Source organism: Rhinoderma darwinii, chromosome 4 (assembly GCF_050947455.1).
Source record: "Rhinoderma darwinii isolate aRhiDar2 chromosome 4, aRhiDar2.hap1, whole genome shotgun sequence".
Lineage (NCBI taxonomy): Eukaryota > Metazoa > Chordata > Amphibia > Anura > Rhinodermatidae > Rhinoderma > Rhinoderma darwinii.
In genome coordinates, this window is record NC_134690.1 from 142,729,037 (window position 1) to 142,754,487 (window position 25,451).

The following is a 25,451-nucleotide window of genomic DNA, read 5'->3' on the forward strand; positions in this document are numbered from 1 at the left end:
TCCACTACTCACTACTCAGCCAGTGTGTGAATACGCTTTTATAAGGGGCTCATCCCCGTTGCATCCAACTTGCAATACAGGCAGCCTAGTAGTACTATAAGGCCCAGCATTCCCTGAGTGCACTGCAGCGAGGCTGATTGAAATTCTCATTCATTGCCATTTGCCAAGCCAGTGTCCGTGTGTGAATACGCTTTTAAAAGGGGCTCATCCCTGGAATAACAATCCAACTTGCCATACAGGCAGCCTAGAAGTACTACAACGCCCAGCATTCCCTGAGTGCACTGCAGCGAGGCTGATTGAAATTCTCATTCATTGCCATTTGCCAAGCCAGTGTCCGTGTGTGAATACGCTTTTAGAAGGGGCTCATCCCCATTGCATCCAACTTGCAATACAGGCAGCCTTTGTAGTAGTGGTAGTAGTAGTACTACAAGGCCCAGCATTCCCTGAGTGCACTGCAGCGAGGCTGATTGAAATTCTCATTCATTGCCATTTGCCAAGCCAGTGTCCGTGTGTGAATACGCTTTTAAAAGGGGCTCATCCCTGGCCGTTATTAACAGGATAACAATCCAACTTGCCATACAGGCAGCCTAGAAGTACTACAACGCCCAGCATTCCCTGAGTGCACTGCAGCGAGGCTGATTGAAATTCTCATTCATTGCCATTTGCCAAGCCAGTGTCCGTGTGTGAATACGCTTTTAGAAGGGGCTCATCCCCATTGCATCCAACTTGCAATACAGGCAGCCTTTGTAGTAGTGGTAGTAGTAGTACTACAAGGCCCAGCATTCCCTGAGTGCACTGCAGCGAGGCTGATTGAAATTCTCATTCATTGCCATTTGCCAAGCCAGTGTCCGTGTGTGAATACGCTTTTAAAAGGGGCTCATCCCTGGAATAACAATCCAACTTGCCATACAGGCAGCCTAGTAGTACTACAAGGCCCAGCATTCCCTGAGTGCACTGCAGCGAGGCTGATTGAAATTCTCATTCATTGCCATTTGCCAAGCCAGTGTCCGTGTGTGAATACGCTTTTAGAAGGGGCTCATCCCCATTGCATCCAACTTGCAATACAGGCAGCCTTTGTAGTAGTGGTAGTAGTAGTACTACAAGGCCCAGCATTCCCTGAGTGCACTGCAGCGAGGCTGATTGAAATTCTCATTCATTGCCATTTGCCAAGCCAGTGTCCGTGTGTGAATACGCTTTTAAAAGGGGCTCATCCCTGGCCGTTATTAACAGGATAACAATCCAACTTGCCATACAGGCAGCCTAGAAGTACTACAACGCCCAGCATTCCCTGAGTGCACTGCAGCGAGGCTGATTGAAATTCTCATTCATTGCCATTTGCCAAGCCAGTGTCCGTGTGTGAATACGCTTTTAGAAGGGGCTCATCCCCATTGCATCCAACTTGCAATACAGGCAGCCTTTGTAGTAGTGGTAGTAGTAGTACTACAAGGCCCAGCATTCCCTGAGTGCACTGCAGCGAGGCTGATTGAAATTCTCATTCATTGCCATTTGCCAAGCCAGTGTCCGTGTGTGAATACGCTTTTAAAAGGGGCTCATCCCTGGAATAACAATCCAACTTGCCATACAGGCAGCCTAGTAGTACTACAAGGCCCAGCATTCCCTGAGTGCACTGCAGCGAGGCTGATTGAAATTCTCATTCATTGCCATTTGCCAAGCCAGTGTCCGTGTGTGAATACGCTTTTAGAAGGGGCTCATCCCCATTGCATCCAACTTGCAATACAGGCAGCCTTTGTAGTAGTGGTAGTAGTAGTACTACAAGGCCCAGCATTCCCTGAGTGCACTGCAGCGAGGCTGATTGAAATTCTCATTCATTGCCATTTGCCAAGCCAGTGTCCGTGTGTGAATACGCTTTTAAAAGGGGCTCATCCCTGGAATAACAATCCAACTTGCCATACAGGCAGCCTAGTAGTACTACAAGGCCCAGCATTCCCTGAGTGCACTGCAGCGAGGCTGATTGAAATTCTCATTCATTGCCATTTGCCAAGCCAGTGTCCGTGTGTGAATACGCTTTTAGAAGGGGCTCATCCCCATTGCATCCAACTTGCAATACAGGCAGCCTTTGTAGTAGTGGTAGTAGTAGTACTACAAGGCCCAGCATTCCCTGAGTGCACTGCAGCGAGGCTGATTGAAATTCTCATTCATTGCCATTTGCCAAGCCAGTGTCCGTGTGTGAATACGCTTTTAAAAGGGGCTCATCCCTGGAATAACAATCCAACTTGCCATACAGGCAGCCTAGTAGTACTACAAGGCCCAGCATTCCCTGAGTGCACTGCAGCGAGGCTGATTGAAATTCTCATTCATTGCCATTTGCCAAGCCAGTGTCCGTGTGTGAATACGCTTTTAGAAGGGGCTCATCCCCATTGCATCCAACTTGCAATACAGGCAGCCTTTGTAGTAGTGGTAGTAGTAGTACTACAAGGCCCAGCATTCCCTGAGTGCACTGCAGCGAGGCTGATTGAAATTCTCATTCATTGCCATTTGCCAAGCCAGTGTCCGTGTGTGAATACGCTTTTAAAAGGGGCTCATCCCTGGAATAACAATCCAACTTGCCATACAGGCAGCCTAGTAGTACTACAAGGCCCAGCATTCCCTGAGTGCACTGCAGCGAGGCTGATTGAAATTCTCATTCATTGCCATTTGCCAAGCCAGTGTCCGTGTGTGAATACGCTTTTAGAAGGGGCTCATCCCCATTGCATCCAACTTGCAATACAGGCAGCCTTTGTAGTAGTGGTAGTAGTAGTACTACAAGGCCCAGCATTCCCTGAGTGCACTGCAGCGAGGCTGATTGAAATTCTCATTCATTGCCATTTGCCAAGCCAGTGTCCGTGTGTGAATACGCTTTTAAAAGGGGCTCATCCCTGGCCGTTATTAACAGGATAACAATCCAACTTGCCATACAGGCAGCCTAGAAGTACTACAACGCCCAGCATTCCCTGAGTGCACTGCAGCGAGGCTGATTGAAATTCTCATTCATTGCCATTTGCCAAGCCAGTGTCCGTGTGTGAATACGCTTTTAAAAGGGGCTCATCCCTGGAATAACAATCCAACTTGCCATACAGGCAGCCTAGTAGTACTACAAGGCCCAGCATTCCCTGAGTGCACTGCAGCGAGGCTGATTGAAATTCTCATTCATTGCCATTTGCCAAGCCAGTGTCCGTGTGTGAATACGCTTTTAAAAGGGGCTCATCCCTGGAATAACAATCCAACTTGCCATACAGGCAGCCTAGTAGTACTACAAGGCCCAGCATTCCCTGAGTGCACTGCAGCGAGGCTGATTGAAATTCTCATTCATTGCCATTTGCCAAGCCAGTGTCCGTGTGTGAATACGCTTTTAGAAGGGGCTCATCCCCATTGCATCCAACTTGCAATACAGGCAGCCTTTGTAGTAGTGGTAGTAGTAGTACTACAAGGCCCAGCATTCCCTGAGTGCACTGCAGCGAGGCTGATTGAAATTCTCATTCATTGCCATTTGCCAAGCCAGTGTCCGTGTGTGAATACGCTTTTAGAAGGGGCTCATCCCCATTGCATCCAACTTGCAATACAGGCAGCCTTTGTAGTAGTGGTAGTAGTAGTACTACAAGGCCCAGCATTCCCTGAGTGCACTGCAGCGAGGCTGATTGAAATTCTCATTCATTGCCATTTGCCAAGCCAGTGTCCGTGTGTGAATACGCTTTTAAAAGGGGCTCATCCCTGGCCGTTATTAACAGGATAACAATCCAACTTGCCATACAGGCAGCCTAGAAGTACTACAACGCCCAGCATTCCCTGAGTGCACTGCAGCGAGGCTGATTGAAATTCTCATTCATTGCCATTTGCCAAGCCAGTGTCCGTGTGTGAATACGCTTTTAAAAGGGGCTCATCCCTGGAATAACAATCCAACTTGCCATACAGGCAGCCTAGTAGTACTACAAGGCCCAGCATTCCCTGAGTGCACTGCAGCGAGGCTGATTGAAATTCTCATTCATTGCCATTTGCCAAGCCAGTGTCCGTGTGTGAATACGCTTTTAAAAGGGGCTCTGAAATGTCTGGGAAAAAAAAGGTTGTGAAAGGACGGGGTAGAGGAAGAAACACCCATGCCGTCTCCTCTTCCAGTCCAAATGTTGGATCTGTTGGTGCCAGACCCAGTAGCAGCATTTGTGGCACAAGACATGTGCCCAGTTCCACTAGTAGCAGCTGCCATGTGCCTGCTAGTAGTAGTATCAGCAAGCCAGACTTGTCCATCTCCTCCGGTGGGCGGGTTACTTTAGACAATACGGCCATTGTGGACTGGTTGGCTGGCTCGCGGTCATCTCAGCAGGAAGACTCTGACGATCTGGCTTCAAGCCAGGTTTCGTTGGATTCCAGATCCTCTACAGTTCCTTGGCACGGTGACAGTAGTAATATAGGTATTTCTAGCGTTTCCATTCCATCATCTATGTCTTCGCTCCCCCTTCCTAGCGGGAAGCCATCTTTCCTGAGAGTCCTAAGAGACATCTCCTCGGGTGCGAAGGAAGATACTGAACAACATAGTGATGATGATGATTTGTTTTCCGCGAGTCAGCCAACGGAGTGTGTTGCGGCGGTGGTGGAGGTGGAAGCGGTGACCGAGACGCATAGCTGCGGTAGTGGGGGTGTTGGTGGTGGTAGCCGTGGTGGCAGACGCAGTAATGAGGGGGGGCATGGAGCCCGCCATGATGTCACATCACATTCACAACACAGTGACAGAAGTGGCGGGGATGATGAGGAAGGCTATGATGATGATGTTGTTTTAGACAGGACGTGGGAACCAGGTGACGAGGTGATGACGGCGTCAGAGGAGGAGGGTAGTAGTGGCGGCACTGGATGTGATAAACAGCCAAGCCGAGGTAGGGGCAGAAGTCAATCTGCAAAACGTTGCAGCGGTAGGGTCAGCTCAGGAGCCGGTGACGGCGACACAGATGCTGGTGTAGGTTCCCGAAAAAAGCCTGCCAGACAAGGGGCAAGCTCGGGTGGTTGTGGTGGTGGTGGTGGTGGTGGACGTGGTACTACCTCTTTACGGTACTCTGCCGTGTGGCAATTTTTCTGTACCTTCCCAGAGGAGGAAAACATGGCACAGTGCCGTATCTGCAAGCAGAAAGTAAGGCGTGGGCAGGGCAGCAATGTAGGAACTACTGCTCTACGTAAACACATGGAACGGCATCACAAGGCCATGTGGGACAATCAACATGCCCCACCATCATGTACATCTAATGAAGACCCCTCTTCCGCTGCTGCTGCTGCTCCGAGTCCCTGTCATCTAAGTAGTAGCCAGGCCTTATCCACCATGTCGTTGTCATCATCATCATCACTGTCATCTAGTGCTCCTCCTATGTCCCGTCAGTTATCCATTACGGAATCGTTGTCCAATAAGCAACAATATATACCCAGTCATCCACTTGTCGTGCGGCTTAATTCACACCTGGCAAAGTTGTTGGTGGTGCAGTCGCTGCCATACCACCTGGTCGACTCCGCCGGCTTCAAGCAATTGATGGCGTGCGCTCAGCCTAGGTGGCGAATACCTAGCCGACATTACTTCTCCAAAACAGCTGTCCCTGCCTTGCACAAGCATGTGGAGGAAAAGGTGTCCAAGTCCTTGCAATTATCCGTGTGCAGCAGGGTACATGCCACCGTCGACACGTGGAGCAGCAACTATGGGCAGGGACAGTACATGTCTTTCACGGCCCACTGGGTCAATATTTTGCAGTCCGATGCACCACCGCAGCAATGCCAGGCATTACCACCTCCACGCTTGTATGTTTCTAGTTCAACTCCGGACACCAGGCGCCTACCATCCTTCTCCTCCTACTCCTCCTCCTCCTCCTTGCCTTCCTCCTTGGAGGTCTTCCCGTCCCCGACAGGACACAGCGTATCTTCCACTCCTCCTCCCTCCTCTTTTCATAGGTGCAAGGTGAAGCGCCACAACGCTGTCTTACACCTGCTGAGCCTGGGCGAGAAAAGCCACACAGGGCAGGAGCTGCTGCTGTGCATCAAGGAGGAAATCGCACGCTGGCTGTCTCCTCTGAAACTCACACTGGGCAATGTTGTCTCTGATAACGGCAAGAACGTTGTGGCTGCACTGCGTCTAGGTCACCTGACACACGCTCCTTGCATGGCACATGTGATCAATCTGGTCATAACACGCTTCTTAAAGTCATATGTTGGTTTGAAGGGTGTGCTGGCCATGTCCAGGAGGGTTTGCGTTCGCTTTAGACGTTCGTATGCATTTAAGCACGCCCTCCTGGACTTGCAGCGTCAAAACAATCTCCCAGAACACAGCCTGATTTGCGACGTTCCAACACGATGGAATTCCACCCTGCACATGTTGGACCGTCTGTACGAACAGCGGAAAGCCGTGAATGATTTCCTGATGCAGCAGACGGGCAGCGTTTGGAGCCAGTGTAATTTCGAGCTCAGGCACTGGCAGCTGGTTAGAGACGCATGTCGCGTTTTGAGGCCCTTTGAAGAGGCCACACGATTTGTGAGCCGTGACGCTAGCGGAATGAACGATGTTATGCCGCTGATATTCATTATGGAGCAAACGCTCACAGCGATGATTCAGCAAAGGATGGAGGAAGGATCACATCTGGCTATGGATGTTGAGGAGGAGGAGGAGGATGAGGAAACAGGACCTGAAGAGGAGCTGGATTTGGAGATGGAATCACAGGAAGGGATAGGGGACGAGGCAGCCGCACAACATGACAGTGATGGTGGTGATGACGAGTCTGACGACGACCTTGATGATGGACAACCATGGCAGTATGGGGCGGAGATGGAACCAACCGGGCCCTCTGAAACGCTGGCCAGGATGGCGAGCTGTATGCTTCGTTACTTGCGCGCTGACTGTCGTATTGTTAGCATGAAGCAAAGAGATGACTACTGGATAGCCACACTTTTAGACCCTCGGTATAAAGCCAGAATGGGGGAGTTTTTTGCGCCTTCCGAGAGGGAGGCAAAATTGGCTTATTATAGAGAGAAGCTATGCAGCCAGCTTGTCATGGCTTTCAAACGGCAGACACCCGCTGCAAGCATGTCTGACCGGGGGGCCACTCTCCGCTCCCCACTGTCTCATCGTTCCACCGCCTCTGGCAGAGCTACCTCTGCAATAGGCGGCAGCCGTGGCAGCAGCGGCAGCAGCAGCAGCAGCAGCAGCCAATTCAGTTTGGAAAATATGATGACAACATTTTTACATCCAATACCCCGACCTGACACACATCGTAGCACTAGTCACCAAAGGGATGTTCACCATCTCCAGGTGCAGCACCTAAACAACCAGGTTCACTCGTACTTGGACTGTGCCCTTTCTCCGTCAGAAATGCTGATCCCAGACCCCATGGACTTCTGGGTCAGCAGATTGGATCATTGGCAAGAACTGGCCCAGTTTGCCATGGGTGTACTGTCTTGTCCACCCTCCAGTGTAGCGTCAGAGAGGGTATTCAGCGCAGCAGGGGGCTTCGTCACCCCTAAGCGAACAAGATTGTCCGCCAACAGCTTGGAAAATCTCACGTTTCTGAAAATGAATCAAGCGTGGATCGGTGAGGATTTTAAAACCCCTGTGCCTGATGCCACTGATTAGATCTTACATTGCTGCTGCTGCTGCCGCCTGCTACTGCCGCCTGCTACTATGGGATTCTGTCCTGTCCACTCTTTTTTTAATGTGCCGCTGTTGGTGCTGCAGCTGCTACTACTTCTACCACCAATCCACCCCAGTGCCGTCTGCTACAAGCAGGCCTGCCCCACCAGAGGGCTTTGTCCTGTGACTCTCCAGTCTCTTTTTTTAATGTGCTGCTACTACTGCTACTACTGCTTGCACCCTTGCTGTCTGTGTTGGCTAGTACCTCTACTACCACCAATACACCTACACTGCCATCTGCTACAAGCAGGCCTGAGGCCTGCCCCACTACAGGGCTTTGTCCTCCTGTGACTGTCCAGTCTCTTTTTTTAATGTGCTGCTACTACTGCTACTACTGCTTGCACCCTTGCTGTCTGTGTTGGCTACCTCGACTACTACCACCAATACACCTCCACTGCCGCCCGTCTGCTACAAGCAGGCCTGAGGCCTGCCCCACCACAGGGCTTTGTCCTCCTGTGACTGTCCAGTCTCTCTTTTTTTTAATGTGCTGCTACTACTGCTACTACTGCTTGCACCCTTGCTGTCTGTGTTGGCTACCTCTAATACCACCAATACACCTACACTGCCGCCCGTCTGCTACAAGCAGGCCTACCCCACCACAGGGCTATGTCCTGTGACTGTCGTCCAGTCTCTTTTTTTAATGTGCTGCTGCTACTACCAGTCCTACCACCCTTGCTGTCTGTGTTGGCTAGTCTACCTCTACTACCACCAATACACCTCCACTGCCGTCTGCTACAAGCAGGCCTGAGGCCTGCCCCACCACAGGGCTTTGCCCTCCTCTGACTGTCCAGTCTCTTTTTTTAATGTGCTGCTACTACTGCTACTACTGCTTGCACCCTTGCTGTCTGTGTTGGCTACCTCGGCTACTACCAGTCTACCACCAATACACCTCCACTGCCGCCCGTCTGCTACAAGCAGGCCTGAGGCCTGCCCCACCACAGGGCTTTGCCCTCCTCTGACTGTCCAGTCTCTTTTTTTAATGTGCTGCTACTACTGCTACTACTGCTTGCACCCTTGCTGTCTGTGTTGGCTACCTCGACTACTACCACCAATACACCTCCACTGCCGCCCGTCTGCTACAAGCAGGCCTGAGGCCTGCCCCACCACAGGGCTTTGCCCTCCTCTGACTGTCCAGTCTCTTTTTTTAATGTGCTGCTACTACTGCTACTACTGCTTGCACCCTTGCTGTCTGTGTTGGCTACCTCGACTACTACCACCAATACACCTCCACTGCCGCCCGTCTGCTACAAGCAGGCCTGAGGCCTGCCCCACCACAGGGCTTTGCCCTCCTCTGACTGTCCAGTCTCTTTTTTTAATGTGCTGCTACTACTGCTACTACTGCTTGCACCCTTGCTGTCTGTGTTGGCTACCTCGGCTACTACCAGTCTACCACCAATACACCTCCACTGCCGCCCGTCTGCTACAAGCAGGCCTGAGGCCTGCCCCACCACAGGGCTTTGTCCTCCTGTGACTGTCCAGTCTCTCTTTTTTTTAATGTGCTGCTACTACTGCTACTACTGCTTGCACCCTTGCTGTCTGTGTTGGCTACCTCTAATACCACCAATACACCTACACTGCCGCCCGTCTGCTACAAGCAGGCCTACCCCACCACAGGGCTATGTCCTGTGACTGTCGTCCAGTCTCTTTTTTTAATGTGCTGCTGCTACTACCAGTCCTACCACCCTTGCTGTCTGTGTTGGCTAGTCTACCTCTACTACCACCAATACACCTCCACTGCCGTCTGCTACAAGCAGGCCTGAGGCCTGCCCCACCACAGGGCTTTGCCCTCCTCTGACTGTCCAGTCTCTTTTTTTAATGTGCTGCTACTACTGCTACTACTGCTTGCACCCTTGCTGTCTGTGTTGGCTACCTCGACTACTACCACCAATACACCTCCACTGCCGCCCGTCTGCTACAAGCAGGCCTGAGGCCTGCCCCACCACAGGGCTTTGTCCTCCTCTGACTGTCCAGTCTCTTTTTTTAATGTGCTGCTACTACTGCTACTACTGCTTGCACCCTTGCTGTCTGTGTTGGCTACCTCGACTACTACCACCAATACACCTCCACTGCCGCCCGTCTGCTACAAGCAGGCCTGAGGCCTGCCCCACCACAGGGCTTTGCCCTCCTCTGACTGTCCAGTCTCTTTTTTTAATGTGCTGCTACTACTGCTACTACTGCTTGCACCCTTGCTGTCTGTGTTGGCTACCTCGACTACTACCACCAATACACCTCCACTGCCGCCCGTCTGCTACAAGCAGGCCTGAGGCCTGCCCCACCACAGGGCTTTGCCCTCCTCTGACTGTCCAGTCTCTTTTTTTAATGTGCTGCTACTACTGCTACTACTGCTTGCACCCTTGCTGTCTGTGTTGGCTACCTCGACTACTACCACCAATACACCTCCACTGCCGCCCGTCTGCTACAAGCAGGCCTGAGGCCTGCCCCACCACAGGGCTTTGCCCTCCTCTGACTGTCCAGTCTCTTTTTTTAATGTGCTGCTACTACTGCTACTACTGCTTGCACCCTTGCTGTCTGTGTTGGCTACCTCGGCTACTACCAGTCTACCACCAATACACCTCCACTGCCGCCCGTCTGCTACAAGCAGGCCTGAGGCCTGCCCCACCACAGGGCTTTGTCCTCCTGTGACTGTCCAGTCTCTCTTTTTTTTAATGTGCTGCTACTACTGCTACTACTGCTTGCACCCTTGCTGTCTGTGTTGGCTACCTCTAATACCACCAATACACCTACACTGCCGCCCGTCTGCTACAAGCAGGCCTACCCCACCACAGGGCTATGTCCTGTGACTGTCGTCCAGTCTCTTTTTTTAATGTGCTGCTGCTACTACCAGTCCTACCACCCTTGCTGTCTGTGTTGGCTAGTCTACCTCTACTACCACCAATACACCTCCACTGCCGTCTGCTACAAGCAGGCCTGAGGCCTGCCCCACCACAGGGCTTTGCCCTCCTCTGACTGTCCAGTCTCTTTTTTTAATGTGCTGCTACTACTGCTACTACTGCTTGCACCCTTGCTGTCTGTGTTGGCTACCTCGACTACTACCACCAATACACCTCCACTGCCGCCCGTCTGCTACAAGCAGGCCTGAGGCCTGCCCCACCACAGGGCTTTGTCCTCCTCTGACTGTCCAGTCTCTTTTTTTAATGTGCTGCTACTACTGCTACTACTGCTTGCACCCTTGCTGTCTGTGTTGGCTACCTCGACTACTACCACCAATAAACCTCCACTGCCGCCCGTCTGCTACAAGCAGGCCTGCCCCACCACAGGGCTTTGTCCTGTGACTGTCGTCCAGTGTCTTTTAATGTGCTGCTACTACTCACCCTTGCCAATAAAAAGGGTCAATTTTTGGAGGGCTTGTGAAAAGCCATTGCTTGTTGCTTTTACATCCATGTATGGAAGAACCCCGGCAGGCATCTGCCAATAAAAAGGGTCAATTTTTGGAGGGCTTGTGAAAAGCCATTGCTTGTTGCTTTAATGCTTTTACATCCATGTATGGAAGAACCCCGGCAGGCATCTGCCAATAAAAAGGGTCAATTTTTGGAGGGCTTGTGAAAAGCCATTGCTTGTTGCTTTAATGCTTTTACATCAATGTATGGAAGAACCCCGGCAGGCATCTGCCAATAAAAAGGGTCAATTTTTGGAGGGCTTGTGAAAAGCCATTGCTTGTTGCTTTAATGCTTTTACATCCATGTATGGAAGAACCCCGGCAGGCATCTGCCAATAAAAAGGGTCAATTTTTGGAGGGCTTGTGAAAAGCCATTGCTTGTTGCTTTAATGCTTTTACATCCATGTATGGAAGAACCCCGGCAGGCATCTGCCAATAAAAAGGGTCAATTTTTGGAGGGCTTGTGAAAAGCCATTGCTTGTTGCTTTAATGCTATTACATCCATGTATGGAAGAACCCCGGCAGGCATCTGCCAATAAAAAGGGTCAATTTTTGGAGGGCTTGTGAAAAGCCATTGCTTGTTGCTTTAATGCTTTTACATCCATGTATGGAAGAACCCCGGCAGGCATCTGCCAATAAAAAGGGTCAATTTTTGGAGGGCTTGTCAAAAGCCATTGCTTGTTGCTTTTACATCAATGTATGGAAGAACCCCGGCAGGCATCTGCCAATAAAAAGGGTCAATTTTTGGAGGGCTTGTGAAAAGCCATTGCTTGTTGCTTTTACATCCATGTATGGAAGAACCTCGGCAGGCATCTGCCAATAAAAAGGGTCAATTTTTGGAGGGCTTGTGAAAAGCCATTGCTTGTTGCTTTTACATCCATGTATGGATGAACCCCGGCAGGCATCTGCCAATAAAAAGGGTCAATTTTTGGAGGGCTTGTCAAAAGCCATTGCTTCTTCTTTTACCACCTTATATGTATGAACCCTGGCAGGCATCAGCCGCCTAAAATGGTAAATTTTTGTACCTTTTTTAACAATGCATTAAGCATACAACATGCACAAGTGCAGTGGTTTCTGTTAGTTATCTCCGTGTCCCATCCGTTTTCCTAGAGCCATACATGTTGGCGTAACTTTGACACCAACTTTGCATTAAAGACAGCTCAAAAGTACTTGGATACACTCATGGGTGACCTAAGAGTGTTATACAGGGCTTCTAGGGCTTTAAAACAGTGTTATACACGATTTTTAGGGGCTTTCTTGTATTACAGGTTCGGTCAGAACTAGTTCGGTCCGAATCGAACTTTTGCACGAAATTCGGCGAACTTGCCGAACCGAACTTTTCATAAGTTCGCTCATCTCTAATCAGGATAAATGAAAAAATATATTTCAATACATTTGTATGATGCAATTACTTTTATTTTCCAACTGTTACATTTTAAATGATGAAAAATCTAAATTGTTCTTTTTTTTCTGTCTTTTGATGGCTATAAAAAAAGTAACAAAAATGTTACCTATACATATATACCACAAAAAGGAAGCACTACATGTCCCAAGAAAGCAGTGCAAAATTACCCGTCGATATATAAAACACATACAGAGTTAGGGTATATTCACACGATGAGAGGCATTTACGTGTGAAAAGACAGACTGTTAACAGCTGCCTCGTTTCACACGTAAATGCTCCTCCTCGCATTTTGCGAGCCGTCTATGACACTCGTAAATCTTGAGCTGTGCTTCATTGAGTTCAATGAAGAACAGCTCAAATTACGTGGCAAAGAAGTGCCCTGCACTTCTTTGCCGAGGCAGTCCATTTACGCGTTGTCGTTTGACAGCTGTCAAACGACGACTCGTAAATGACAGGTTGTCTGCACAGTACGTCGGCAAACCCATTCAAATGAATGGGCAGATGTTTGCCGACGTATTGTAGCCCTATTTTCAGGCGTAAAACGAGGCATAGTACGCCTCGTTTACGCCTGAAAATAGGTCGTGTGAACCCAGCCTTATACTGCGTTACATCTGTGAATGGCAAAACTGCGAAAATTACTCTGGTCACTAAGGTTTAAAACACCTTCGGTATTAAGGGGTTAAACTGAGCACCATAGTTATCATCCCTCTCCCCACTGCTTTATCTGACAATCGTTTTTAATGCCACTTTAATCCAGAATTGCTCTGTCCTGTACAGGACAGAAGTAAAGCATTGTGTAGAAGTGTTCTTGGGCTATGCACTAGTGAGACTGTTGAACTGTGTACATATGATTTAGTAGGACATATTACTGGAGTAGATGATATATATATATATATATATATATATATATATATATATATATATATATATATATATATATATATATAATTTATTTAGCAGTGACCACATCTCGACTATAGCATAGAAAATATTTGAATAATATTGCTAAGTGTTGTGCAGCATATTTGAATAGATTTAATACATTCATTTTATATTAATGCTATCTTCATTATTTCACAATTTAAGAAGTAAAGTTATTTGCAAGTTTTACTGAACCGCATTTCACCCTGAAAAAAACATTTATAATTACGCTGGACCAGTTTTATGCTATTAGACATAGCAGAATTAATATACGATTACAGAGGGAGTTTCTATTCAAGACCATTATATAAGATAGCCTGTCAAATCATGTGGTTGCTACGTATTTATGTATGTACATACTTTATAATCCTTCCTTATTTAGTAAAATTGTTAAAGAATATGCATCACATTGCAAAGCACACCAGCTCTCTTGCCCAAAACTTAAAATTGAAAGCAGTAGAAGCTGCAGTAGAATCCGGATCTGCCAGCCTTCTCTTGCGTGGGATAAGACATACAGATGTAACAGTCCTTATCTTGACTCTGATAACTTGCTGCAGCATAAGTTATCACTTAAGCCATCAAAACCATTGAAAACGTAAAGTTTAATGCTGGAAACTTCTTAAAAGTTCAGATTTCTCACCAAACTATCTATGTAGCATTTTCCTAGACCTTCGGACCAAAGAAAGAAAGAAAATGTTTATTAATTTTATAAATTTGCTTAAAATTAGAATATTGTCTGGTTGACATTGAATATAATTGAGGAGGTTAGTGTTGCTATGTTCATAAGTATTACCTGTCATTTGAAATATGACAGTATTGTAACTGCAAAACCTTGGGGATGTTTAAATGTTGGCATTACCATCTGACTGCCTTAGAAACTGCCAGACAGCCTTCTTACTGACACCGACCCTGAGATAATTAACATGACTCTAGAGGCCCCTGTCTTTTGCTTTTCTGCACTTGTTGTTTAATAAGATGTTTACTGCTTTGCCTGTGATTCAGTACGGTGCCTTAAGGGGAAATAGGTCCTTCAGCGTCTTCACAGATAGTTGCCCTAAATAATGGCTTTTGCGCAACTATAACCCTACTGTCTGCTGCTAATTTAATCTTTGTAGTAGCATTTATGCTTTATAATATTCAGTCTAAAAAGCATATTTAGAAGAATGTAATGTGATAAAATACATTATTCATATATTTAATTATATGACTAGTTTAAAGGTATAGTTAAATACAACAGCATATTTAATACACATAGTGGCCAGTTTATTATTTCCCATTTAGACTTTCTATGTAGAGGGGTTAATACGCAGAAATTGCTGATATAAGATCAGGTATAAGGCCTCATGCACACAGTCGTGCCCGTAATCACGGCCCGCGATTGCACTGACACAGTTCTACGGCACGTACATCCTTCAGTAGCGATACGGAAAGGTGTCCGCAGCCAATAGAACCAAACTGGTCCGTAATTGCGGACCGTATTGCTGTCCGCAATTATGGAGATCTTTTACGGTCGTGCTCATGGGGCCTAAGAAGGTACTGAACATTAAATGAGTTCGCAACTGCTGAAGTGTTAAGGCATTACAGGTAAACAATGTGAACTCACAAACTTTGTATGATCATGATATTCACCATAGACCAAAATAGAGGGTGACCATAAAAGCGCAGCCGCCTCTGGCTGGAACAGTAGACAGGGCAAATTGATATGCCATAAATGTGTCTGATGGGAAAACTCATTTTAATTACTTAAAACTATGCATACTTCAGATTTAAGCAGATCTATTAGTTATATAAGAAACTGACGAAGCCTTGGTGAAACGCGCGTCGGGTCAGCAGTGGTGGTCCGGTCTTGGTCTCTCATATATCATCTCTATCTACATGTGTATGTATACATTCTATGTCAGTCTTATTCTAACACTATACCATTTGCAATGTGAATTTATTACTAGTAGTTCATTACTATCTTTGGATACCAATCTAATATGTGTTGACTAGTCTAGTTACAATTCCATTTTGTAGGACCGTGACGCTGTGTATTTATTTGGATCATCCATTGCTTCATTGTTCTGACTCCATTCATTCTGTCACAAGGCGGGGTGTGGACCCACTGGGCCGTACCGCGTAGCGGGGTAGCAGCTGGCCAACAAGGTACAAAACAATGTCTATAGTTCTGAACGGGTACCTGAGGCAATGTAGACAGTGGCAGGAACATGACTTGGCTTTCACTGCAGGTGATGGCGCAGATGCAGCGGGAAGACACGACTTGGCTTTCACAGCAGGTGACGCTGCGGATGCAGCGGGAAGACACAACTTGGCTTTCACAGCAGGTGACGATAGCACAGGATACAGGGTACAGGCAGCAGGAACGGGTAACACTGGAAACTGGAAAACACTGTGAGACCTTTAGCAAGACAAACTAGGGTATACAATAACGCTCAGGCAAGGAACCAGTGGGCAGAGCCCCTTTTTATAGTCCAGCAGCCATTTGGGCTGATAATTGATTTTTGACAGCTGGACGCGTACTGGCCCTTTAAGGCCGTGCACGCGTGGGCGAGCGCGCCCTGCGGGAAACAGCACGAGGACCCAAAAGAGTGCCGGCATCTGCCAGGAGGAGGAGGATGCCGAGCAGAGAGATGTCCATGGCTGGGATCTTCAGGGGGTGGGTTAGAACGGCGACCCCCGGCCATGGACGTAGCACATTCCCTGTGAGGGCTCTGTGTTTTTCTTGTTTTCAAACTTATGTCTATGTATTTTTATGGTTCATTAATAAAGTATCTTTTTTGTATTTTTTCAATATATGGTCGGGAATTATTTTTTGAGCTAGAGTTATAGTATCTCTGTAGATTTGACTCTCCTCTATATGAAGGTTCCACACTAAAGATCTTTATGTTCATGTTGGTTTTCTCAATGTCAAGGGACAATTTGTCGGGGGTTCCTTTAGTTACCTAAACACGCAACCCCACATTTACTGAAAGGTTAATTTGATTTTAAATTTTGTTGGCTTGTGTGTGCCTGGCTGCGTGAAAGGGGAATTAGATTAACAAATCACAAAAATGAGCAATATTAAAGCGGTTTTCCACCTTCTGATGACCTATCCACCAGATAGGTCATCAGTACATGATCTGTGGGTGTCCAACACCCGGACCCCGCACAGATCAGCTAGTCCAGTTCCTCCATGCACTGGACCAACATGCCGGAAGCTGTTGGCTCCGGCCACTGCATAGCGGCCGAGCTGCAGTACTGCAGCTCTGCTCCTATTCAAGTGAATAGGAGTGGACTTGCAGTTCTGTAGCACGGCCGCCATTCTATGTACGGAGCCAACTCCTTCCGGCTCCATACATAGCCTTATGTGCCATAACATCCGGTGCCCCCAGGCCACCAAAGCGGCTTATCAGTGCGGGGTCCGGCGGTCTGACCCGCACTGATTATATACTGATGAGCTATCCAGTGGATAGGTCATCGGTTTTCAGAAGGTGGACAATCCCTTTAATTTAAAATCACTGAAAAAAGCCAAACGTACTCACAATGGCAGGTACACACACCAAATCCCATGAGGATGCAGACAGACTACAATGCTACATAGAGGGAGATTGCACAGGTGCAAAAATACTGATGAACACACACACACACACTCACGCCTACTATTCATGAGGGAGTGGCCGCTTCGTATTATCATTGCACACCGATATAGATTCTATAATTGTGCAAGTCAAACGGTTACATATAGTGCACTTACATGTAGCATTGTAGTCTGTTGGCTTCCTCATGAAATTTGGTGTGTGTACATGCCATTTTGAGTAAGTTTGGCTTTTTTCTGGATCCAGTTACAGACTTCGCATTGGAGCCCAGGAGCTCTAAGTCAACCATCTGCTAGAAATTCACGCACTAGTACAAGACCAATTATTTTTATATACTGGTCCCTAAAAAAAAAAAAAAGAAATTCAAGTATGACATACTGAATAACCTTGCACTTTCTTAAATGTTTCCGTCTTACTATCTTTAATCAAATGATTCGGTTAAGCACTGGCTAGAGGCAATTGTCAATTTAGTAAAGGATAAAATAAACAGTTTTAACAACCAAAGTCGCAAAAGGGTCCAAAAGTCCAAATTTGCATTGCAAATTGTGACTTTTGGCCTTTCTACGCTGCACTCTCTAATTTTATGAAAAGGAGGCAGGCCTCTGCAGCTCGACAAATTTATTAAAATTTACACCAGAAAGCTGGTGTAAAATAAAGTGGAAGTCTAAACTAGATCCTAGTAAGCATAGATTTCACTCTGTGGGGCTTAGCAAGGTAGAGGCCCGTGCTGTGCCTCGCACCCTGCCCCCCTCATCAGACTATCCCTCATCGAACTATAAAATGTAAAAACAAATGCATGTTTCCCGCACCATTCCTTCTCCCCTCAGGATCCCTCAACATGTTGCGGCTTATATGTGGTCTTGACACTAGGCAGTATCAGAACATAGTATGAGACCCATCATTTTGAGGTAGCCTAAGGGAATATAGCGGATGGAACTGAAGAGGAGCGATGAAGAGAGTGTACTTATTTTTATTTTATTTTAAAGTATGTCTGATGCAAAGCCAGGAATGGATGGCCTACGACTTCGGTAGTATGAAACACCAGTCTTAATAAGTTGCCTCCATAATGTGGTGGATAAGATTGTTTTGACAAATTTCCCAATCTCCTGGACTGGCTTACTGAAATTCATTTGTGAGGTTTGTTTAGGAGTTGCTGGGCAATCTTCTAAATTTCTACTGTGTACACTTTTATCTGATGACCTACAAAGCAACACAGGAAGTGGTAGGAATTTTATACTCAAATGGAAACATTGCATGCCACGATAATGAACTTATTCTTCTATAAGGCCAATAAAACCAGTCAAAAAGGGAAGGGAATTAGAATGTTAGATCAATAAGGGTCCTCACACGCAATGGCACTAACAACCTTTAAATCTATATTTCTTGCTGAGAACATTATGCAAATGCAAGGTAATAGCCGGCTAGAAACTGATTTGATTTTTCGAACTAAACCGTAACGAGTGCTTTTTTTTAATAGTTTAATCAGCACAAAATTAAAAAATAAATAAAAACTCAGTAGTTGATTAATGTATTAGATGCTACACTATAATGTAAAATAATAATATTGTACTGTATAGACGTATAATATACATTAATGTATTTTTTACTTAGACATGTTTATTAATAATATATAGTCATCACATTGTGGCGTCTGCTTATACAGGGATGTGCTGCTCTTGCTAATGGCACTGTAAAGAAAGTTACAGGTCAGTGGATGTGGATGGGCTACTCATGAAACCTAAGGAAACCTAAGGAAACATTAATCAGAATAATTTTTTTAGTTCAATTTTATTATTGATGTGATCATAACGGGTTTAGGGACCGAACTGGTGATTCTTAGAGACATCAATGTAACATAGTATATATAACGTACATATAAAAATAAAAAAAAACTGTAAAAAAATAAAAAAGAAGAATTTCGGCCAATGTGACCAATGAACCCTAGTCTAACACTGATAGTACAGGAGAAACAGATATATTTCTTTAATTTATATGTACATTATAAATTCATCAATTTATCCTTTTTGATTGTCATAGGATTGTAGACATTGTAATTATAGCACATTTTATGCTTAGTTAATGCATATCTTACACTATGAGAAACATTAGTAATACAGTGTGAATCTATTGCACAGAATCATTGTATTCCTGTGTTTCCCAGAGAGAAACAACCGGACTGCATAATTTAATCTATGCAAATCCTTTCCCACGACTTCGGTTGTGTTCAGAGGCGTAGCTAGGTTCTCCAGCACCCGGGGCAAAGATTCAGTTTGGCGCGCCCCCCCCAACCTCTTTCCCGACATCTCCTTCCCCCTCGCCGTGTTTGTTTTCTCTACCAATCGACGTGTCATTTCTTTTCCACATTTCTTTTTATGTAACGCGAGCATAAAAACATTTGTACATTTTACAAGCAATATGGTTCTATACACAACACCAGAACCAAGCTCACTACATAAATACTGTCCCAGCACAAATACAGCTAAATTTAGTGCAACCCCTTCCATATAGGTATGTACGGCGTAAAACTACAGCTCCCAGCATGGCCCAAACAATGGTAAGGAGATGCTGGGAGATGCTGTTTCACAAAAATAAATCCTATCAATCATACCACCATCTCGCTGCAGATCATTCAGTGACTACAATACTGATTAGAGGCAGAATAAACATTTACATTAAGTGACTCACCGGTGACGTCTCAGATTCTAGTTTTTTTTCTCCATCCGGTCGAGACCTCTATGATGACTTCTCCCGGTCACAGCCCATTTCTGCAGTTTGCCGCTCAGATGTCTTCAGCTTCTCACTTTTCCAACATTTCTGCACCTATAAATAAAGATAAAGTTATCATTATACCACACACTACGCCCCTAAATATAATAGTGCCATACACTGCACCTCTAATTATAATAGCACCATACACCATGTCCCACACACACACACACACACACACACACACCGTGCCCCCTATAGATAGTGCCTGCCATAGAGCCCCCTGTAGATAGTGCCCCCATATAGCCCACCCCTGTTTATAGTGTCCCACAAATAACTCCCCCTATAGTGCTCTACAGATAGCCCACCCCTGTATATAGCCCCCTGTAGATATAGCCCAGCCCTGTACATAGTGCTCCACGTATAGCCCAACCCTGTATATAGCCCCCTGTAGATATAGCCCACCCCTGTATATAGTGCTCTACAGATAGCCCACCCCTGTATATAGCCCCCTGTAGATATAGCCCAGCCCTGTATATAGTGCTCCACGTATAGCCCAACCCTGTATATAGCCCCCTGTAGATATAGCCCACCCATGTATATAGTGCTCCACAGATAGCCCAACCCTGTATATAGTGCTCCACATATAGTCCACCCCTGTATATAGTGTTTCACAGATAGCCCATTCCTGTATATAGCCCCCCTGTACATATAGTTCACCCCTGTATATAGTGCTCCAATAGATAGTCCACCCCTGTATATAGTGCTCCACAGATGGCCCACCCATGTATATACTATATACAGGGTTTGGCTATCTGTGGAGCACTATATACAGGGGTGGACTATATGTACAGGGGGGCTATATACAGGGGTGGGCTTTCTGTGGAGCACTATAGGGGGAACAATTTTTGGGATACTATATACAGAGGTGGGCTATATCTACAGGGGGACTATATACAGGGGTGGGCTTTATCTACAGGGGTACTATATCTAAAGGGGGACTATATCTACAGGGGGACTATATCTACAGGGGTGGGCTATATCTCCAGGGGTGGGCTATATCTCCAGGAGTGGGCTATATCTACAGGGGTGGGCTATATCTACAGGGGTGGGCTATATCTCCAGGGGTGGGCTATATCTCCAGGGGTGGGCTATATCTCCAGTGGTGGGCTATATCTACAGGGGTGGGCTATATCTACAGGGGTGGGCTATATCTACAGGGGTGGGCTATATCTACAGGGGGCTATATACAGGGGTGGGCTATATCTACATGGGGGCTATATACTATATAGCCCCCCTGTAGCTATAGCCCACCCCTGTATATGGTGCTCCATAGATAGCCCATCCCAGTATATAGCCCCCCCCTGTAGATAGACACCCCCCGTAGACAAAGACCCCCCCCCCCGTAGATAAAGTCCTCCCTGTAGATAATGCCACACACTTTTATTACAATTTAAAAAAAAACTATTCAAACTCACCTTAATCCCGCTCCCACGCCGTCCGGCAGCCATGGAGACCTGCTCTCTTCTGCGCAGGTCTCCTGGGGGTTGAACGCAGCATCTATGAAAGGCGCTGATTGGCTGGGCAGGATGACTTTCCCTGTCACAGCGCCTTTCATCGACCGAAGCTTCACTGGTACAAAAGGTACCAGTCGCTTCACTCGTGGAAAGGCGCTGAATTCATTCATTGCTTCTAATTATACCTGTTGCCTTGCAACACAGGTACAATTATAGTGCAGGAGGAGGTGCCGCTGGCGCCCCCTCTAAGTTGCGCCCGGGGAAAATGCCCCGCCTGCCCCCCCTAGCTACGCCCGTGGTTGTGTTTGAGGTACTCGGTTGGTCCCAGGATTTAGGTGCCTCTAGCTAGTCAGATTAATTCACTTGAGTTTACAGTTGATGGGGTGCAATCAGACACAAATGGGACAGTTGGAAGTAGAGTTGCTATAAGCAATGACACAGGTTTATGGGGAATTAATATATCAGGAATGGTGTACAGAAGATGGGAACCACCGCGTGGTCCGGCAGATCAGTAGTAGTCCTCAGAAGTCATACAAAGACAGATGCAGCATCAGAGGTAAACTGTAGCATACAGTTGGATAGGACAGGGTTTGTATCAGCAACGTAGCAGAGGCAGGTATGCGACACACTAGCGGGTAGCTCAGGAAAGAGGAGTAAAAACAAGACCGGTCAAATAGGGAGTCAAATGTTAACACTAAAACTAATATTCAGGGAAACACACACTCACTCACTCTCTCACACTCACTATATCACACTCACTCTCACACTACTAAGCTGAAGCCTACTGTTCTGGCCATGACAGCATAACAACCAAGCAGGCCTGGCTTGAGCCACCACATCGGAAATACTATAACTGTAGTGTGTAGTAATCTATTATATAACCGAGAAGGATGTGGTGTCCGAAGCTCACATAGAGCTCCGCCCACAGCCCAACCGCCAGTTAGGAAGATGTGAGTGACTCGGTGCAGACAGGCGCGATGACGTCACTACATTGCGCCTGCCTTCACTGAGCCGCTCACAGCACACTAAGCACAGTGCAGAGGAGGCAAAGGATCATCCACCCGCGGGGGAACGGGGATAGGTAAGTATGTATGTTAATATTTTTCTATTTTGTCCGTACATATGGGGGCATTATACTGTGTATGGGAGGGAAGGGGCATTATACTGTGTATGGGAGGGAGGAGGGCATTATTTTCTGTAGGGGGGAGGGGGGCATTATACAGTGTATGGGAGGGGGTGCATAATGCTGTGTGGGGCAGCTATGGGGAGCATTATGCTGTATGGGGGCAGCTATGGGGGGCGTTATACTGTGTGGGGAAGCTATGGGGGGCGTTATGCTGTGTGTGGGAAGCTATGGGGAGCATTTATATATATTAACAGACCACTGCATTCCTTTTGCTAGCAAACCCGTGTAATGGGTTTTCTATACTAGTTGTAGTATATTGTTATGGTGCCTGCCAGCTGGCTTAGGCCAGTGCTGCTTATTTGTTATGGCTAGCATAGGTTTTAGCCTAGTGAGGGATCTCTACAATGATCGCATTCAGGTTAGTACAGTTTTGGGAGAAATATTGTGGTACATATATGTTTGTTGCTTAACCCCTTAATGACCGGGCATGAAAAGGACTTAATGACCAGCTAAATAATTAAATTTTTACCTCTATCTTTCAGCAGCCATAACTTTTTTTATTTTTTCATTGTGTGGCCTTGTTTTATGCGGAAAAAAATGTATATTTTTTCGCAGTTTGGAGGTAGAAAAAAATTATTTTTACTACATGAATATAGGAAAAAGCGATTCTCTGCATAGTTTTTCTTACATTTTTGTCCCGTTCATGTTTTACTCTAAATAACCTGTTAGATTAATTCTTAAGGTTATTATGGTCGTTTAGATACCTAATATGTGTAGGTTTTTTGTTTTTATTAACCCCTTCCCGATATTTGACGTATCCATACACCAAAGTCGGGTAGGGGAAGTATGGAACGGGCTCACGGAGTGAACCCACTCCATGCGATGCCGGTGTCAGCTGTATGTTACAGCCGACACTTCAGAGTAATGACCGGCATCGCGTTCGAGCGCGATCCCGCTCGTTTAACTCGTTAAACGTTAAATGCTGCGGTCCATAACGACCGCAGCATTTAAATCATTAGAAAAAAGGGGGAGACCCCCTCTAACAGCTCATCGTGCCCCCCCCGCAATGCAATCGCGGGGGGCGATGGTTGCTATGGCTGCCTCGGGGCCTAATGAATGCCCCCAGGTCCGCCATCTTCGTGCTCCGGCAGGGCTTAATAGAAGTCTGTCAGAATCGCGATATGCTGCAATACATTAGTATTGCAGTATATCGTGCAAGCGATCTAATGATCGCTGGTTGAAGTCCCCTAGGGGGACTAATAAAAAAAGTAAAAATGAGTTAACGTTTTTGGGGTTTTTTTTATGTAAAAAAAAAATTAAACGTTAAAAAAAAAACGTTTCCCATTTTCCCCCTAGAGCATAGTAGAAAAAATAAAAGAAACATAATTGGTATCACTGCGTCCGTATAAGTCTGAACTATTAAAATATATCCTTATTTAACCCGCATGGTGAACGCTGAAAAAAAAAAAATGTATACGCCAGAATCTATTTTTTGGTTATTTCATCTCCTACAAAAAATGAAATAAAAAGTGATCAAAACTTTGCAAGTACATTAAAATGGTATTAATAAAAACGACAGCTTATTTCGCAAAAAATAATCCCTCATACCACTTAACTTTTTTATTTTTCCATCAATTATGGCTCTCGGAATTTGGCACTCAGGTTTTTACTTGTAAAAGTAGTAAAATATAGAAAACACCTTTATTTATATTTGGTATCGCCATAGTCGTATTGACCCACAGAATAAATTTAACATGTTGTTTTAATTGCACAGTGAATTCCGTTAAAACAAAGCGCAAAAAACAATGGAGGAATCCGGTTTTGTTTTCATTTTCTACCCCACCAAATATTTTTGCCCGTTTTCTAGTACATTATATGGCACAATAAATGGTGCTATGAAAAACTACAACTTGTCCCGCAAAAATCAAGCCCCCATAGGACTATATCAACGGAAAAATAAAGTTATGGCTTTTGGAAGGTGGGGAGGAAACACCAAAATGAAAATTTGAAAAAGGGCTGCGGCGGGAAGAGGTTAAATGTAGGGGCAATAAAAATATATTTTATGCTAAATAATGCCTTTTTTTAATTTTATTTTTTTGGCTACTTTTTTGTTAATCCAATTAAGGGATAACTTTTATTTACATCTTTATTTTTTACTTCTGTATTAGCATACTCCTGTATGCTAATACATTATACTATCTCACTTTGACACAGGCTGCTGTTAGGACAGCACATAGTGTGCCCTAACTGCAGGCAAACTGCAGAGAGATTTTCTGGTCTTTGCTCACATCACCGGGGTCTCTGGTGATGCGCTCAAAGAGAGGAGTTCCCTTTGATTATGCTGCGGTCACAGACCTTTTTCCGACCCCAGCTGTATTCAGCAGGCTGCTCTAAGATCAGGAGCTGTAAGTTACAGCTCCTGCTTAAAGGATGAGCGCTCACAGGAGCACTCATCAGCCCCTAATACAGCGACGCCAAAAGACATCGATGTAGATGAAGCACCTGCACCACCTGCCGTCAAAAGACGGGTGGTCGTTAAGGAGTTAAGGGCTGGGCTGGCGTTAGGGGAGGCAACTGGGCAATTGCCCAGGGCCCCCTGCCTTCAGCACCAACACTGTTCAGCTGCCTGGCTGCGGGGTTAGTTGAGTGTTTGTTTCTTTTTGTTTGTTTTTTCATTGGCGCAAAGGGGGACTAACTACTGTATGGAGGGGACAATGGGTGCTAACTACTGTATGGAGGGTGCAAGGAGTCCTAACTACTGCATGGAGGGCGCACGGAGGGCCCCGACTACTTTTATGGAGTGCGCAAGGGGGCCCAACTACTTTTATGGAGGGTGCAAAGGGGCCCGACTACTTTTATGGGGGGCGCAAGGGGGCCCGAACTACTCTTATAGGGGGCACAAGGAAGCCGGACTACTGTTATGGAGGGTGCAAGGGGGCCCGACCTACTTTTATGGAGGGCACAAGGGTGCCCAACCTACTTTTATGTAGGGTGCAAGGGTACTCGACTTACTTTTATGGAGGGCGCAAGGGGGCCCGAACTACTCTTATGGGGGCACAAGTGGGCCCTACTACTTTTATAGGGGGCGCAAGGGGCAAAGGCAGTCTGGTTCAGTTCACTCTGTGATACTAATTAAACAAAGAAAACGGCCGTTGGAAA

The 25,451-nt window shown here is 46.3% G+C and overlaps 1 protein-coding gene across 1 annotated transcript in view; it reads left to right on the forward strand.

Annotated features, from left to right (window-relative positions):
* The first annotated feature begins 21,598 nt into the window (after positions 1-21,598).
* NAALADL2 (N-acetylated alpha-linked acidic dipeptidase like 2) overlaps positions 21,599-25,451 on the forward strand; it is a 710,493-nt gene continuing 706,640 nt past the window's right edge. Inside the window, exon 1 of the mRNA XM_075863660.1 lies at positions 21,599-21,722. Coding sequence (XP_075719775.1) covers positions 21,599-21,722 — 124 coding nt within the window. The remainder of the gene's footprint in view (positions 21,723-25,451) is intronic.